The sequence below is a fragment of the Falco biarmicus genome, chromosome 11, assembly GCF_023638135.1.
Source record: "Falco biarmicus isolate bFalBia1 chromosome 11, bFalBia1.pri, whole genome shotgun sequence".
Classification (NCBI taxonomy): domain Eukaryota; kingdom Metazoa; phylum Chordata; class Aves; order Falconiformes; family Falconidae; genus Falco; species Falco biarmicus.
Window position 1 is genome coordinate 15,979,626 of NC_079298.1, and position 16,144 is coordinate 15,995,769.

The following is a 16,144-nucleotide window of genomic DNA, read 5'->3' on the forward strand; positions in this document are numbered from 1 at the left end:
CTTGTTTGTTTTTTTTTAAAAAAAAAAAAGCCCTGAAAAAAGATTTACTGGAAAATGACTGACATTTGACTCATAAATCAAGACCTAAATCTAACCTTTTTCAAGCGCATGATTTAGCTTGAGGATGAAAAAGAACAAATAAAAATGTCTTAAACAGGGATAGGAAGTTGCAATAGTTTATTCACTGGAGTAAGGATGGGACATAACTATGTAGAAAGAGTCACTCTCTACCTCAGTGACTATTTATGTGTTTACAGAAGTTGTACAGCTTAGAGAAGAGTATGTAGGAAACCTTTTACAAATTAAATCACAAGCAAGTGCCCAGGATCTTCATTATGTAAGGTAAGAGCGGATTGAGTTCACATCAGGGAATCAGTTAAAACTTATTAATAAATTTGTTCTACCCCTATAAGTGGAATCTTGACACTTCCTTCATTTACTGAATATATTAAAAATAAAGACTAAATTGCTTATATGCATTCACATTGCAACTTTTTTAGAATATCTTGGCCGATATGAACTATAGATAATTTTAGAATTTTTCATATATATATATATTTATATTTTCATGACTTGGCAGCATGCAAGAATACCCGTTTACAATTTGAATTACTTTTAACAGTGCTTCCATAAGCTTGTACTGAAGTAGTTTTTAACCACTAACATAAACATGCATTAATTCTTAGTCATAATTGTATAGCTGTTCCTTAACTGTTCAGAAGCAGAAAATATAATCAAATCAGTGTTTTCTCCTAAAGCCTATCCTGAATCCAAACCACACCTCTTTTCCAGGGTCCATAAGTGTGTCAGAACCTATGCCATTCACTCTGTCTGGATAACATGAATGGTTTTGATAATACTTTTATCAACAGTAAAATTTTAAGAATAAAAGGCAAATATAAATGAAACATTTGTTATACGAAGGTAAATAAAAAACAATGGATAATTGCTAGATGTTCTAAATATGTATTCTAGTCACCATTTGAGTTCTAGTCAGTACGACAACACTGGTGACAGTTGAAAGAGGTACAACTTCTGTACACTTTAAGCTGACTTGTATTATGCAAGCAGATACTTTGAAAACAAGTTTGTAATTTGCTGCCCATATTTTGCCAGAATCCTAGTAGAAATCAGTATAACTGCACAGCTGTAAGACAGATTATTTTGCTAAAATAATCAAGGGTTGAAACAGTCAGAAAAAAACCCATACTAGCACTACACAGGAAATGGAAAGGTAGAAGCTTCACAGATATTTGTCTGCTCTTTCACAAGGTGACACTGAAAACAACCATAGTGTTAGAAGTGCCATGATGTAGTCTCATCCAACAGAAAAACAGAACAGTGGTGAAGGAACTGCAGTAATGGAGAACACTAGCCAGAAGCTACTTTAATACAGAAAAAACAACCCAGTTCGTAAAATAATTACCATTTAGTAAGTGTAAAGGGGCATATTCTTCTTTAGTATATCAAAAGTTTGAATTTTCTGTGTAAATTGAAGCAATGGTCAATTATAACAGTTTTTATAGATAATGTTGTATAAATACTCAATATAGGGTGTTTGGTTTGCTTTTTCAATTGATACCTCAACAATGTATTAATACCATGGTATTACACCTCAAGTGTTGGTGTTTCAAGTATTCTGTAACTCACTTAGTCCGTAACTTCAAACAAACAGGTAGTGGACAGCGAAAGGTAAAGTTATAAAATTATGTTAAAAGCAAGGTTATGGAGACTTCATTTTGGTCTTTTTTTGGGTGTTTTTTTCATCTTTGGGGTGTTTTTTTCATCTTTCTCCAGCAATACACACTACAGTTTAAGACATTTTTCCGTTTGGGGGGTTGGGACAATCCCAAGCACAAATAAAGCACCTTTGTTGGGTGGACTGAGAGCAGCCCTGAGGAGAAGGACTTGGGAATGTTGGTGGACAAGAGGCTCAACATGACCTGGCAACGTCTTTCTGCTTTCTGGCAGCCCAGAAAGCCAACTGTATCCTCGGCTGCATCGCAAGAAGTGTGGCCAGCAGGTTGAAGGAAGTGATTCTCCACTCCACTCTGCTCGGCTCTTGTGAGACTCCACCTGGAGTGATTCAGGTCTGGGGCCCCCAACATAAGGAGGACATGGACCTGTTGGAGTGAGTCCAGAGGAGGGCCATGAAGGTGATCAGAGGGCTGGAGCACCTCTCCTATGAAGACAGACTGAGAGAGCTGGGGTTGTTTAGCCTGGAGAAGGCTCCAGGGAGACCTTCTAACAGCCTTCCAGTACCTAACGAGGGTCTACAGGAAAGCTGGAGAGGGACTTTCTATAAGGGCATGTAGCGATAGGACAAAGGGTAATGGCTTTAAACTAGATATTAGGAAGAAATTCTTTCCTGTGAGGGTGGTGAGACTTGGCACAGGTTTCCCGGAGAAGCTGTGGCTGCCCCATCCATGGCAGTGCTCAAGGCCAGGCTGGATGGGGCTTGGAGCAGCCTGGTCTGGTGGAAGGTGTCCTTGCCCAGGGGAGAGGGCTTGGAACTAGGTGATCTTTAAGGTCTGCTTCAACCCAAACCATTCTATGATAGTATGATTACATGCTTTTCTTGGCAATATCCCTGTCCCTTCTTAGACCTCATTTCCCTAGTCAGGGTAAGTGAGCTGCTCCAGTCTTCTGATTTGTACTTTCTGTTTCCTCAATCAATATAGTGGCCGGTCTCTGTACAGCTTGTTGACAACACATCCCTTGGACATTTCTCATGCTTTTTTTTTTTAATAAATCCATTATGTTACTTAGTGCTTCCCTAAAATTATGTTTCATTTAATAGCTTCTGGGTAGAAATACTGTCAAAAGCTTTTGAAAAGTTAAATTATGTCAATCTATTCCACCTCATCCACTTTTTTATGATATTTAAAAAATGCTTTCAGCCTACTTAATCACATGGGATTTTCTCCTACATTTGTTTCCAAAAAATACATACTAGATGCAAGAATGTCATATTCCGTGATGACTAAAGCAATAGTTTCTGTCAGTATCTCCTCAACTTGCCAGCTTTCATTTATAAATCAAATAGTCTCCTTTGTGCTCTGAAACAACATGCTCCAATAATTTAGACAGCGAAACAGAACTTTCTGGTGCAGAAGTTAAAATAGCAGTGGCTCACTTCTTGCTGCAGGAAAAAAATTCTTGTCCTTCCTGAGGCAGCACAATTGGAAGTTGTTTTTATGAGCCCATCCTGAACTCAAACTGACAGTTGCTGAATATTATCCTAAGTCTGGCATGACTTATGCTTCCAGAGATAAATAATTTATTTCATCAAAATTTAGCACTCTCCAGCTCAAGATGGCCAAGGGAGGGCTTATTAGCAAGGATTCCAATTGCATTTACAAAGTTTGTTAATACAGAGACCACCACTGGAAACACTGCGTATCCCGGGTCAGAATTTATTTAAATATACAGGAACTGTTTAGCTGGGAAGTAAATTTTTGTCTTCCAAGGACGACAGAAAAGCTAATGATTTTTCAAATGTTCTGCTTATTACAGTCTGAAATTCCACCTCAAATAACTACAGCTATTGCAGATGAAATTATCTATATTGCTAAGATTTTAGACACCTGCAAATGTCACATTACGTCCTGAAGTAAATGCAAATTTTGCAAAGACACCCCCCCCCCCCCCCCCCCCCAGCAGCTAACGTTTAAGCCTGTGGTATACATTATGCTTGTACTTGCACCCGAGTCATTAGTTCTCATGCTTTATTAACTAGTTAGATTTGCAGTTGAAATTAACACAGCACTTTTCTTGTTAGCTTTCAGTTGGTAGCATTCTTCCTTAGAAAACCGTGATGATACATAGGCAAAAACTGTATTTTTGGTAATAGTCATTAGGACATCATCTAATGGTAAAAGACATGCCTAGAATATTTTCATATTTTTTCATTTAAAATCTCTGCCACAAGAGCCAACAGGAGAAATGCTATTGATCTTGAAAGGGAAATAGTTGGTGTATTTGGCAGCAGTATCAATGCTTTTCATTGAAGCAAAGTGCAAACTATCACTGGAAGAAAACAGTATTTATAGGAAGAAACTTATTTTATTTCTGAGTTTTTCTAAGATTTGTTTTAGTTGCCATATTTGAATTACAGTTGTTGCTTGGAGGGACCTTTTCTGGGAAACCAGTGCTACTATATATTTATTTGGAGTGCCTGTCTGCAATCCATACATGCTGTGGGAGCTGATGCTAGAAAACAATTTGGTTTTGTTTCAAACAAAAGGACAGTGACATGGGAGCTCCAAGAGCAGGGCAGGCAGGGGAAAACATATTTTTTACACCTCATTCAGGAAAAATCTTTCTACACACAAAGATATTGGTTACTGTAACTCATTCCCTCTGAGAAGGTACTGTTGCACTCAATATTATAAATGAAAGGTATTGAGGAAAGAATTTATTTGAACACATTAGTAATCAAAGCTGTTTCACTGAACTGGAAGCTCTGGGGATGGGAACATTCCAGTACTTTTCTCATGTGGTACTGGAGGGAATAGGGGAATTATGCTGTAGCAACTGGTCCTTAACTGGTTTATTCCCAAAGAGTCTCTTGGTTTATATGAAATAGGGTGAACTCCCAGGAACTTCTGAAGAACAAGGACACTTCCAAGTCCTATCAGAAGTCTTCCTAGATAAAGGGGGAAGAAAAACTACTGGAGGACAAGCATTATTGCTGAGGGATGAAAAGCAAAGGCATTTGGGGAAGAGTTGGGTAATTCTAGGTCTTCCTGAAACATCACTGACTAGTATGTAACAAACTGAGAACTATGACCGTTACTGACTGAGCTTCATGCAACTTGTTTGTACTGTTCTGCCCTTTGTCTAGGTTTCAGGATACTGAATTTTACATTGATGTTTCATAATTGCAGTATCACAGTGAGCTCCAATAACGTAAAAGGAAAGAAAGGATATTGCAAGCTAAGACACAGAGGGCTGTTAAAGCTGTATGAGGATTTGGACAGCATCCAATGATACCTGACTCTGTAATCAGTAATGTCTTTTCCTTTCCTTTAGGGTTAGCTGCGTTAAAGCAAAAATCGAACAATTTATTCTAGACCCAGCAGAGGTGAGAGTAAGATGATCTCTCCCTCAGGCTTTATGTTTTCCTGGGTTCTACAGGAACAGAGTAACAAATATATCATGGAGCATCTCCTAGCTCAGACTGTAATTCAGTTTTCCATTTAAGTTCTTCAGTAGTGATCTGTCTTGATGCTTGACTGTTCTGGGGTTTTTTTGTAATACCATTTGCCTCTTTAAAGGCAATTTCCTTTAAAAAGTAAATGCATAGTGAAAATTACTCCAATGGTGGAATGCATGTAATTTAAAATAAGAAAAAGTGCTTATGCTTTCAAGGTAGAAAACATCTCTGTATGTACATGTGCTAAAGCATCTCTTTGTTTTTAATTAATCTTCAAAAAGAATTAACGTGTTGGTATAGAAGCTGCTGGACAGATGTAATGCATGTCAAGGTTCAAGTTTTCAATCATTTGCAAAGTGAATATCATAGAGAGTTTATATGTAGAGATGTTGGCTGTATTTATAGTTTGAAAAATTACTTGTAGAGGTTGACAAGTCAGATAACCCAGAACAAACACGCAAATTGTGTCCCTTAAAGACTATGTGAACTAATGCATATGCTGCCTAATTCAGTTCTGATTCCTAATGACAACTTCATATAGAAATAGGGTATTTATTTTAGGGTCATAGAAGTGTAGAGAAATGACTGAAACATTTTGAACTGTTCATTACTATGTTAAATTGACTTCAGCTTAAAAAAGTTAGAGAGATGCAAATACAGTGCAGGACAATGTCTATTGGAAGCTCAGAGCCCCACTGAGGAAACTGAAAACGTGATGCAAAAATGCTTTCAGAAATAAAATAACAATATATTTGCTTTCTGCATAGTAATAGTCACCAGCCATCCAGATGAATATCCTCACTGGGAAAAAAAAAATTAACCAGCCAGTGCTCTTTATCTGCTCAGACAGAAAGACTTTGCATCTTAGTATTACGAAAAGCGTCTATGTTCCAAAACCACTCTGTGGCACCACTCTCTGCCTCCATCAGCTTCCCTACCAAACAAGCAATTGCTTTCCCCCCAGTTCATTTTCTACCTACCATGCCACCAAATTATTGATTTCTCCCCTCACCACCAATCAAGTCTAGCTCTCCTTCAATTTGCCCATTTTCTGCTCTACAAGGGCCCATAATTGCATGGTGTCTTTCCCATCAACTCTCACCACTGCTTTGCCCGAGGCACTCATTTTTAACAGCTGAAAACTGATATAAGTCAGGGTATTGCTCAACATGATCACAGCATAAAGATAGAACTTCTTCCTCTTTCTGCCTGCACGAAGTTATTACTCCACATAAACCTACAAAGACAGGCTGTTACTACTGCTTACTGTTAATTGTTTCTTCAGATAAGACATACCATTTGCTTGGTGTCATACTTCCATATTACAAGTATGAATGCTGGCTTAACAGAGTTTTACCGTGAAGGGAATTAAACCATCTGAATATCTCCGCATCTGTGTGCCATGACACTAAGTACTTGAGTTTAACTTGAAATAATGGAAAATCAGTTTAAGAACAAAAAAATCCTAACCCTCTCTTTTGTAGAAATTTCATTGTTTATGTACTACCAAATTAAAAGAGAAAGGAGATGATAAGCAATCAAACTACAGGTGACACAAGATATCCTTTTTTGTACTAATGTGGGAATGGGCCAGAATCTGACATAATTTTTGCATTTCATATTAGCTGTAACAAATCTCTAAACCTATTCAGAGTCCATCTCTGTTTCTAGAGGAGCAGAGCAGGTTTGACCTGTCCGTGTGCATGGCTGTGCATGTTTGTATTTTCACATTTTGTGGTATAAAGCAATTAAATTAGCCGATAGTTTCTGATGTAACTGTGTATTTACTCTTTTGGGGGTTCATTTAATTTCTCACTAATGTTACTGGAAGATGTTATTTGATGGTTTAATTTTAATATTTTCTTGCCATACTAGATTCTGTCAATGCACCTAATGTGTTCAAAAATTATGCGAGTTAGTAGTTTCAGACTACCTATTTTGAGTAAATGGGTTTGGCATATACAAAAGCTAGCAACAGCCCCTACAAAACTGTCAGCTCTGCTCAGGGCTGGTGAGCATTCACCGTCACGCTTGTTTACAAGTAGCACTCATAGCCAATAGACACTCAGATCAAGTGGAACTTAAAAAAGTCTAACAATAGAGGTATCATTACTCTGCAGTGATTTATGAATCCTCTGTGGAACTCCTGTGGTAAAAAATAAGGTATTAAGTGGTTTATTTTAGATAACTCAGAGTATTGCTTAGGATTTCAGTAATAGTGATAGACTTCCCAATTCAGTTTCTTTTCTAAATTTCTGTCTGATGCCCATTTATGACCTCTGCTAATTGCATATTTTTTTATAAATCACTGGTGAGGTCTAGCGTAATTTCAGTTGTAGTTTTTCTTCTGTACATGGTACAATAACATATAAAAAATTAATCTGAGATTTCAGAGTATTTTATATACAAGATAGAAAATATTAGAACTAGAGAATGGATTACAAAGAAATATTTCTCCCCTATGTACTCCCCCCCTCCATTTTGTGGTGTTTTGAAAGTTTTTTTTAAAAGAGTATCATTAAAAATACTTTATAATAGGGGAATGTTCCTGAGCTCCCAGTCTGCACATTTTAGCTTCATTCCTCAGTTCCTTTGCTTATTATTTTTCCTATACAAGGCTTCAACTCTTTTCCTGGCCTCCTTTCCCAATAGTTCTTATCCTACCTTATATATTTTTTCTCACATATTTCTTTACTGTTTTCCCATGTTGCAGATTTTTTTTTCTTCTACTTTTTCCAACGTTCTCTAGAAGTAACTGCTAAGTCAAATAGCTTGTAATTATTAAGAGAACCAAAGTAGATAATATAACAATAATAAAGGGATTTTTGTGTGGGTGTCTGAAAATCATGAAGCAGCACCTATACACTTGTGTGTCTCATTTCATCTTTTAGGATTACCAAGTGTAAAATAAAACTAGTTCTTATTTGTTTTCACTCCTTCAGAGGCAGACCCCTGTCTAAACCAATCTGAATAAAAATAGTGAGTTGTTCTTTGAACAGCTGTAGCCACCGCCACCTGAAAATCATTATAACTTTCTCAATCTTATGAATCTCTTTATGTTACTAGCTAAAGAATTACCAACGTCCAACTAAAAAATACCAACACTTCAAGGACAGTGGTACAATCTGACTTAGAAACCAGATATGTCTTTTAAAAGCATGGGATAACTGTGATACAAGAAGACATGCTCTGTTTTTTGTGGGTTAGCCTCTTTTATTTTTTTTATTTAAAAAGAAATTTTTCCACTTTGCAGGTGATAATATGTGGATGCATGTCTACTTCCTAAACAATGATTGTGTTTCATTTCCACATATAGCTGGTTAATGGATTATAAGGCCAGATGTGACAGCTATGTAGAACGATTTTTAGACTGCGGACTTTCCTGAATTAATTCCTATTTGAATTTGAATGTAGTACTATTTTTCTTTTTAGGAACAGCCTTAAAAATTTCTAATTCATGGACAATCCATTGCCAATTATCATTAACTAAGCAGTAAAGAAACTGGCATCAGAATAACTTGCTGCTTGCTTCAGATTTGAATTTGTCTCACTTGCTCTTCATCCTTGTGTTTTACAGTGTTGTCTGCCAGATATAATAACTTCTCAAGTTTCTCTTTCCCATGAAAGGGTACAGGAAACAGATTTATTTTTCAGCCTTCTCTGATCTCAGCCCCGTTCTTCCCTTATTAGACATGGTAGTCAAGTAATCATTCTCATAGCGCGTCTGGAAGTCCCTCCAGTTTATCAGCTGTGAATACTGGCACTGCATTGAGCATCCAGGAGCTATCACCGCTGCACCAAACACCACAGTGTTATTACCTGGTTTATATTCAGCAGTCCTGTTCATACATTTAATTAGATCCTCTGACTAAGCAGCACAACCCAACTCCTGTTCACTTTATTGTTCACTATAAAACTCCCTTCAGAAGTTGCTCTGTCTGAGAAAAAAAAATCCCTTATCCTATTTATATGACTGGAGGTCTGACGGCCTACTTTCCACAGTCAAACGCCACAGAAAGACCTGTACCTGATGATGTGACCTAAAAGAACAACTCAAAGCAACTCTGTGATTTTTTTTTCCCTTGACTACAATGGTTGGAGGCTTAGCACTCTGTACTCACTCCTGCTTTGAAGATCAGCAACAAATAACTTCCTACTGAGGCAAGAGGTCAAAAGAGCATATATGAATACTGTGTGGTATGATAATCAGATCACCTGTACCTTTAAATGTACAGTATTTGGGGCATTTCTTCAAGTGACATATGTTTCATTGACTGAGAAAACACTCAGACATGCAGTTATTGTTGGAGTCTTTGCCTGCAAAGAGAGCAAATAGAACGTTCATCATCCGGTTCCTGTAATCCTATTTGATTTTGAGGTGGATGGGAATATTGCCATAGAGCAGTTAGCCCAATGTTTTTATTTTAATTTGGACATTGCTTATTTTCATTGACTTCGATCATGTTCTAAAATAGAGGATATTTTCATCTACTGTTGCAAATGCTATTTAACTATACCTGTTTGCTTGGGGTTTTTTTAATGCTTTCTCCATTTCTAACGTTATTTAGAAGTGCACAAGCAAGAATTCCCTGCAAGTATGCTGCAGCCAGATTTCTTTCTAGTCTTCCTGTACTCCAGTTTGAAAGGCTATTTAAGATCTCGGGGCTGTCATTTTGGATAAACCACCTGCAAAGATCAGCAGTGTCATTAGGGGTGAATCAGTCTGTAGGGCTGCCAGGCCGAATGACTTCACCCTCACCCAAAAGCCTGGTTAACTGCAGTTCGCTTGATGCTTACCCTCCTGACAGATGTGAGGAAAAACCTGTGCACTTTTTTCTTTAACTCTTTACATGGTATTACCAAACCTCCATTTCTTGTCATTGACCGGTGAGATTCACAATGTTCAACAACTCAGACAATTTTTCTTTGAAGCTCTTTCTGTTGTCTATGATTTGTTGGGTGCCTATTTAGAAATACTAATCATTTTCTCTCTCAGAACAGCAAGTACAACCTGCTTTCTCTTGAGCAATTATTTACAATGCAGATTACAATGTAGAAAATATTTTCCATTATTTTTATATATAACACTATGCCAGCATCAAATCCTCCAATTCAACAATGTTCACGTGAAACTAGGATAAACTTTCCAGAAAATTCACTATGCCAGTCATCATTTATTAAGAAAAATACAAAATAAAAAAATCAATATATATAGAGGTACATGACTTCAATTAGTCATTTCTTTACTAAATCATGATGTCAGAGCAAAACAAAACTACCTGAAACTGAGCTAAAAGGAAGCCTTGGAGACTTCAGAGATCTTTAAAGTTCCTACTTTAATCCTTGGGATGTGTTCCCCCAAACCAGTTGGGAGCAGAACGGTGTGTGGTGTAACTACAGTGTGTGTGTGTGTGTTAAATTCATATCCTCCTAAATGATGCTGTGTTACCTCTTCTTCCCACAGAAGCAGCATTATTGAACAGACTGAGGAGAGAGAAGGTAGAACAAGCCTCTTGTACTTTCCTTTGTCTCAGGGAGATAGATCTTAGAAGCAGGACCAATCATGGAAGTGATGTGGACATTGCTGCCCCACAGCTTCTATGTGTTGGGCAAGGGAAGGACGTTTCTGGATTCTTACCAAACATAGCCCCCAAAACGTATTTCAGAAAGGTTTGTGAAACCTTTTTTGGCTCAGAGATTTAGGCTGATTTCATGAAGAAATGAGATTCTCTTGTCCTCTGAAGTCTTCCGTCATCTTTTCCTGCCCCCAGAAAGCAGAGATAGCAAAGTACAAAAACCCCCATTAATGCGTCATTGAGGGATACGCTGTAGAGTGAGTTCAGACCTCAAACCCCATTGCCCTCACAGGGAAGAGATACTTCGCTTCTTCCTGTATCACTGATAAAGACTGTATCAATTCAGATAACAATGCAGTTAATATGTCTTGTGTATTGCAAATGCTTTCAGTGGCATGTTTAATAAAATTGTATTTCTATAAAACATAGCCCTTGACTATTATTGAACTGAGCCATCCATAAAGACACCAGTAGATAATTTAGTTGCAAAGAGCTGTGTTTTGAAGCTAGTAGGGATTTGTTTTCAGTGGGGAAAGCAACCTATTGATTTAGACAGGTTCTGCTAAAAATGAGAGTTTTACTGCTGTTTGTTCTTTGTGAATAGGGTTGTTTGAGTACCTTTTATGTTTTATTCAAGCTTCCAATAATTATCAAAGGATTTAATTTTAAAATGTTTAGCAATTCAGTGAAGTGCAGAACTCACACGGTTACTTAGTTTCTTTCAAAAATAATTTCTCTGTGACAACTACCTTGCCTTCCTGTGGCTCAGGTTATTAATTCTCATTTTGTGAGGGGAAAACTGAGTCTATGTGCAAGCTTCAGATAATTGGTTTTCTTTGGGTGACAATATAGGCTTTCATTACAAAGCCCAGATTTTTCAGAGTACTGAAGCACAGCTGGTGTTCCTTGAAATGGGGGAAGTTGATGTTTCAAATTCTCGGAACCTTCAGAACACTTCAAAATTGATCATATGTTTTTTCATGTTAAACTGGATTATTCAAAGGAATGTCACTAATGAGAAAGCAAGACTGTCATCTTTCCAAGTGTGGTGTGACCTACACAGTAATGATCAGACACAACCTGATTACAGTTGACTGGTTTTTATGGGTACACATACCCACAAACATCATATTATGTATCTTCCCTAGCATATCTAATGAAGCACATTTTTTTTTTCTGAGAAGCAACAGAAGAAAAGCATATCCCCACAACTTCCTATGATACAGACCAGCACAGAAGAATTCAGAGATCAATCAACAAGATCAACCTTGTTCTTATCAACAGGGAAATTCCAAAGCTGCTCTTTGTGCATGGATAATAAATTGCCCAAACAGCAGCCCAAAAACTTCATTTAAGACCTGTTCTTCCACAAGCCTCAGTTTTGACACAAGTTAAGATGTAATCCTTCTAGTAGGTAAACACAAACAAATTTGTGCTTTATAAATAAAAAATAATGCATTTAGTGTTGATTAACACTGAATGGCAAAAGAATAAATGTCTGCCCAGACAGATCGACAACTGTGCTGTATCACAGGATGAACTTCTCAGTGGTTCTCGGGGTCAGAGCCAGAAACTCCATTTCAAGAACCAGTCAGAAAACTCCATGTGTTGATACTTATAGTACACTCATCTACGATGGAAATTAACTCTAGGGCTAAGCTAAGCATAAAGCTCAATATTAATATGGTAAAGATTTAAATGGAGACTAATAACAGTTAAGATTTGAGTACTTGGACAGGTGCTGAGAGTTAAGCTTGTTGGCAGCAAGCTTTCTACAATAGCTGCCTCTCTCTAGTATACTCTGGCCTCCCACAAGCTTCCAGTTTCTTTTGTTCACACAGACCCAGTTTGTAGAGTTGTTCTTTGTCTCCTTCATGTTCTTTCCCTATTTTTGAACTATTTCTGACATCTGCCCCTCTAAATAATTATTCTTGGGCTGATATTTGCCTCTGAGTTTAAATTGAGGTGATGTATAATTCCATAAGAAAGCAAATTGCATTACCAGTGACAAAACAGCCTCAGTATTATAGGTAATATATGTCATCATAAGGCATAACGGAAGGAGTGATACTGATCCTGCAGTGGGGGGTGTTAGACAAGCAATTCAGTATCTTTCTAAAGGTAACTTATTAAGTACCATGTTATATTCTGAAATAGATATTTGGAAAATAACTTCATATATATAAATGTTAGCTTCTGCAGCAAAGTTCCTGGTGGGGTTTGAACTTCTCTCTCCACAGCTTTTCCTTACCTATTATTTTTACCATGAGATCCACAGCTTTGGCAAGACAACTGAAAACTTGCTCAGTAGCCGTGGACTTGGAAGAAAAAACCCAGTGAAGTTCATGAGCTTGGAATTGCTAGTGTAATGCTTTCCACCCTGGGGTTCATTCTGCTTCCTAAAACATATCACGCTGAAGATACTGAATGATTGAAAAATAGTGACTTGTATAGCAGGGCACACACTGAATGACAGCCATCTGGTGTGACCGTTATTTGCTTGCTTCTGTAACTTGAAGTTAGAGTGTTCCCCTTTTCCACAGTAATGTACCTGGCCTCAATTCAAGAAATAAATCAAATAAAAAAAATCCAGAGCAACCGTAATAAAATGACCAGTTTTTTCACAGAAAACCTCGATAAGTGATGATTAAATCAGTGAAGTTTAGTAAATATGGCAAGAAAAAACACAAACTCACTGTCAAGCATGTCACCTGGGCATAAAAAGAACTTGTCAGACAGAGCTGAGCAATTTTGGGAGAATCAGTTTCAGAATTCAAACAAAAGATAAAATTAATGAAAATAGTTTAAATGGTATGAAATTAATTATTTGGCATTTTAAAGGAGCTTTGCTTTCCTGATTTTATTAATTTATCACTGATCCAATACACTTTCTGCTAGTGTGAGAGCAAGGAAAGATTTCTTTTCTATATAATAGGGGACTTGCAAAAGTATTTATTTTTTCCTAAGAATTTTGCTCAACTATTTGCAGAAATCATACACACATTACAAAAATTGGTTTCAGACAATTCAGAAGTTGCTGAAAAATTTTCATTTGCAAATTGAATAGTTAATTATGTTAATCTCTGAAAAGAGCTGACAATAAAGTAATTACATTTCTGGTTTCTCCTCTGTCAATTTTTTTTTCAACCATCCAGTGGCTGGAATAGTAATATACATTATTAGTTCTACTTTCTGCTTTGAAACTTCATTCTTTGGGAGCTAGTCAGTTTTACTGTAGCTTCTGTTTCTGACAAGCTATTAAAACCACGCAAAATGGTTTAAAAAATTAGTCTAGTTTTCAGACAAAATTAAAATGATTCCTACCTACAGAAATGGACAGCACACAGAAAAATAGAAAGGTTCCTATCAAGAAGTCTTGGGGTGAGAAGTCATGCTACATGTTGATTCAGCCAAATAGTAAGCAGCATCTGATTGCCATTTTTTTTTTAATAGTTTGATGCAGACAGAGATGAAGAAGAAGTGTTCTTTGATATAAGTTCGGCTGTTGACAGTAAACTATTTGCAAACAAAGGCGCTGCAGCAGGTGAGTTAATGTAAGATTTAAAAACCCACATTTTTTGTACTGCATTTGACATTGGTGGAATGCCTTTTTGATATTCCTCAAGTATGGATTTATGTACTATAGCAAAGTCTTGACTGACCTTAAACATTTGCACAACCAAAGCCAAAACTATCTCTTTACACTTAGAAACTTCATACAACCCACCTAACATCTTAGTTATCTGCAAGCTCACCTTAAAAGACTATGGATAGTCCGCTAGAAAACTATAGTATTAATACAAAAAACTTAATAAACTGATTGATTCCAGTTGTCTGTTTCAGTACCAGATGATACCTCAGTGTTCACCAGAAAACCAGTCCTATGAGATTAATGATCATACTTCCTCCCTAATAATTGGTACTAATTGTGAAACAGTGTGTGAATATAAGCCAGGCATTTGCAGGGTTTATTTATTTATATATTCATTATTTGTGCTTACTGAGGCTTGAACGTCTTCAAAGAAAAAGCTTTTGAGGGACAAAGGACTGAAAAAGAATTGAAGGTAAAAATCAAAGCACTGAAAATCTGTAACATCTGTCAGAAATATTTTGTTTGAGGGAAACAGGAAAATGTTCCTTGGTAACTTCACAACTTTTTCTTTTTAGAGATTGCATCCCTGGCTACCTACCACATAGACCCTGAGGGTTATATAGGTAGATGAGGTTATAAACGTCTTATGAAACAGCACAGAAAAAGAAAATTCTAGGTGAAATACTTTCCTGTAAAATTTACTAGCTATATTAAAACAAAGATTAGATAAGTATAGTAGAAAAAAAAATAGTGTATCTGATCTCTCCTCTGTTTAAGTGAAAATTCATATGTCATAAACTGGCAGACAGGGTTGTAATCGTGAACAATCATCTGGGGGCTGCCAAGGAACTGATGAAGCACAGTGAAGTCTAGTAATAGCAATACATGTATTATCTCTTTTTGACAAAGGGGGGATTGGTTTTTTCTACTAGCAAGACATTTGCAAAGATAGTGGTTCAGACAGAAAAATTAGGCGATATTCTGGAGATTTGAAAGGGGGTTCCAAGCTAGCTAGCCAACAAAGCCCATAAGTCTATTTTTGATAATGTTCAAAATGAGATAAAGATGAATTATCGAAGGGGATGGGGACTGAGAATGATATGAAGTGCATTAGCTAAAAGAACAGGATTCTAGTGCTCAGCTTCGAGGTAAGACACACACAAGAATAAAGACTGCTAGCTTTCTTCGTCAAGTGGCACACTTACCTCTTTTGTACTTAGCCTTATTCCTAGAGGGAAGAGATCGATTCCAAACCTAAGATGGCATTCCCACTGTATAGCATTATTTTGATAATTGCCTTTGGATTCCCTAATTAAATGAGCTAAGTACTGACTAGCAAGAAGAAGAAAGAAGTGGCATAAAGGTCCTAGCTCTGACAAACAGATTTACAAAAGCTAATCTATTTGCACAAATTGGTTATGATTCTGGATGAGTTCCAGTCAGTTCCTTGAAAGTCTGATCTACTTAATAAATCGCTCACCAAAATAACCGGAGAGCTATGAGGTTTATCAGACGCCACGCCACAGTCATCTAATTGGTGCCTAACCTGAGCACTAATAACAGTAAGGAGATTCAAAGTAGGATTTCTAGAGATCCTATCAGACTAGATACTTAATTTCTAGAGGTCACAATTCCAGCATTGCCTTGATCTCACTTTTGTCTTTTAATCTTATTAGTGATACTGCAATATATTTTGGTTCCTGGTGGCTGACGTAAACACAGTATTTCTAATGTTTTCATGCCTTTACATCAAATTCATATGTTATACCTGTAAAATCCAGTTGTAATCAGCTGTAACAATATATGCTGAAAGAAAAC

At 36.9% G+C, this 16,144-nt stretch overlaps 1 protein-coding gene across 1 annotated transcript in view; it reads left to right on the plus strand.

Annotated features, from left to right (window-relative positions):
- The window catches only part of AK5 (adenylate kinase 5), a 99,978-nt gene that overhangs the window by 37,524 nt on the left and 46,310 nt on the right, over nt 1–16,144 (plus strand). Inside the window, exon 7 of the mRNA XM_056355901.1 lies at nt 14,188–14,278. Within this exon, the coding sequence (XP_056211876.1) occupies nt 14,188–14,278 (91 nt within the window). The remainder of the gene's footprint in view (nt 1–14,187; nt 14,279–16,144) is intronic.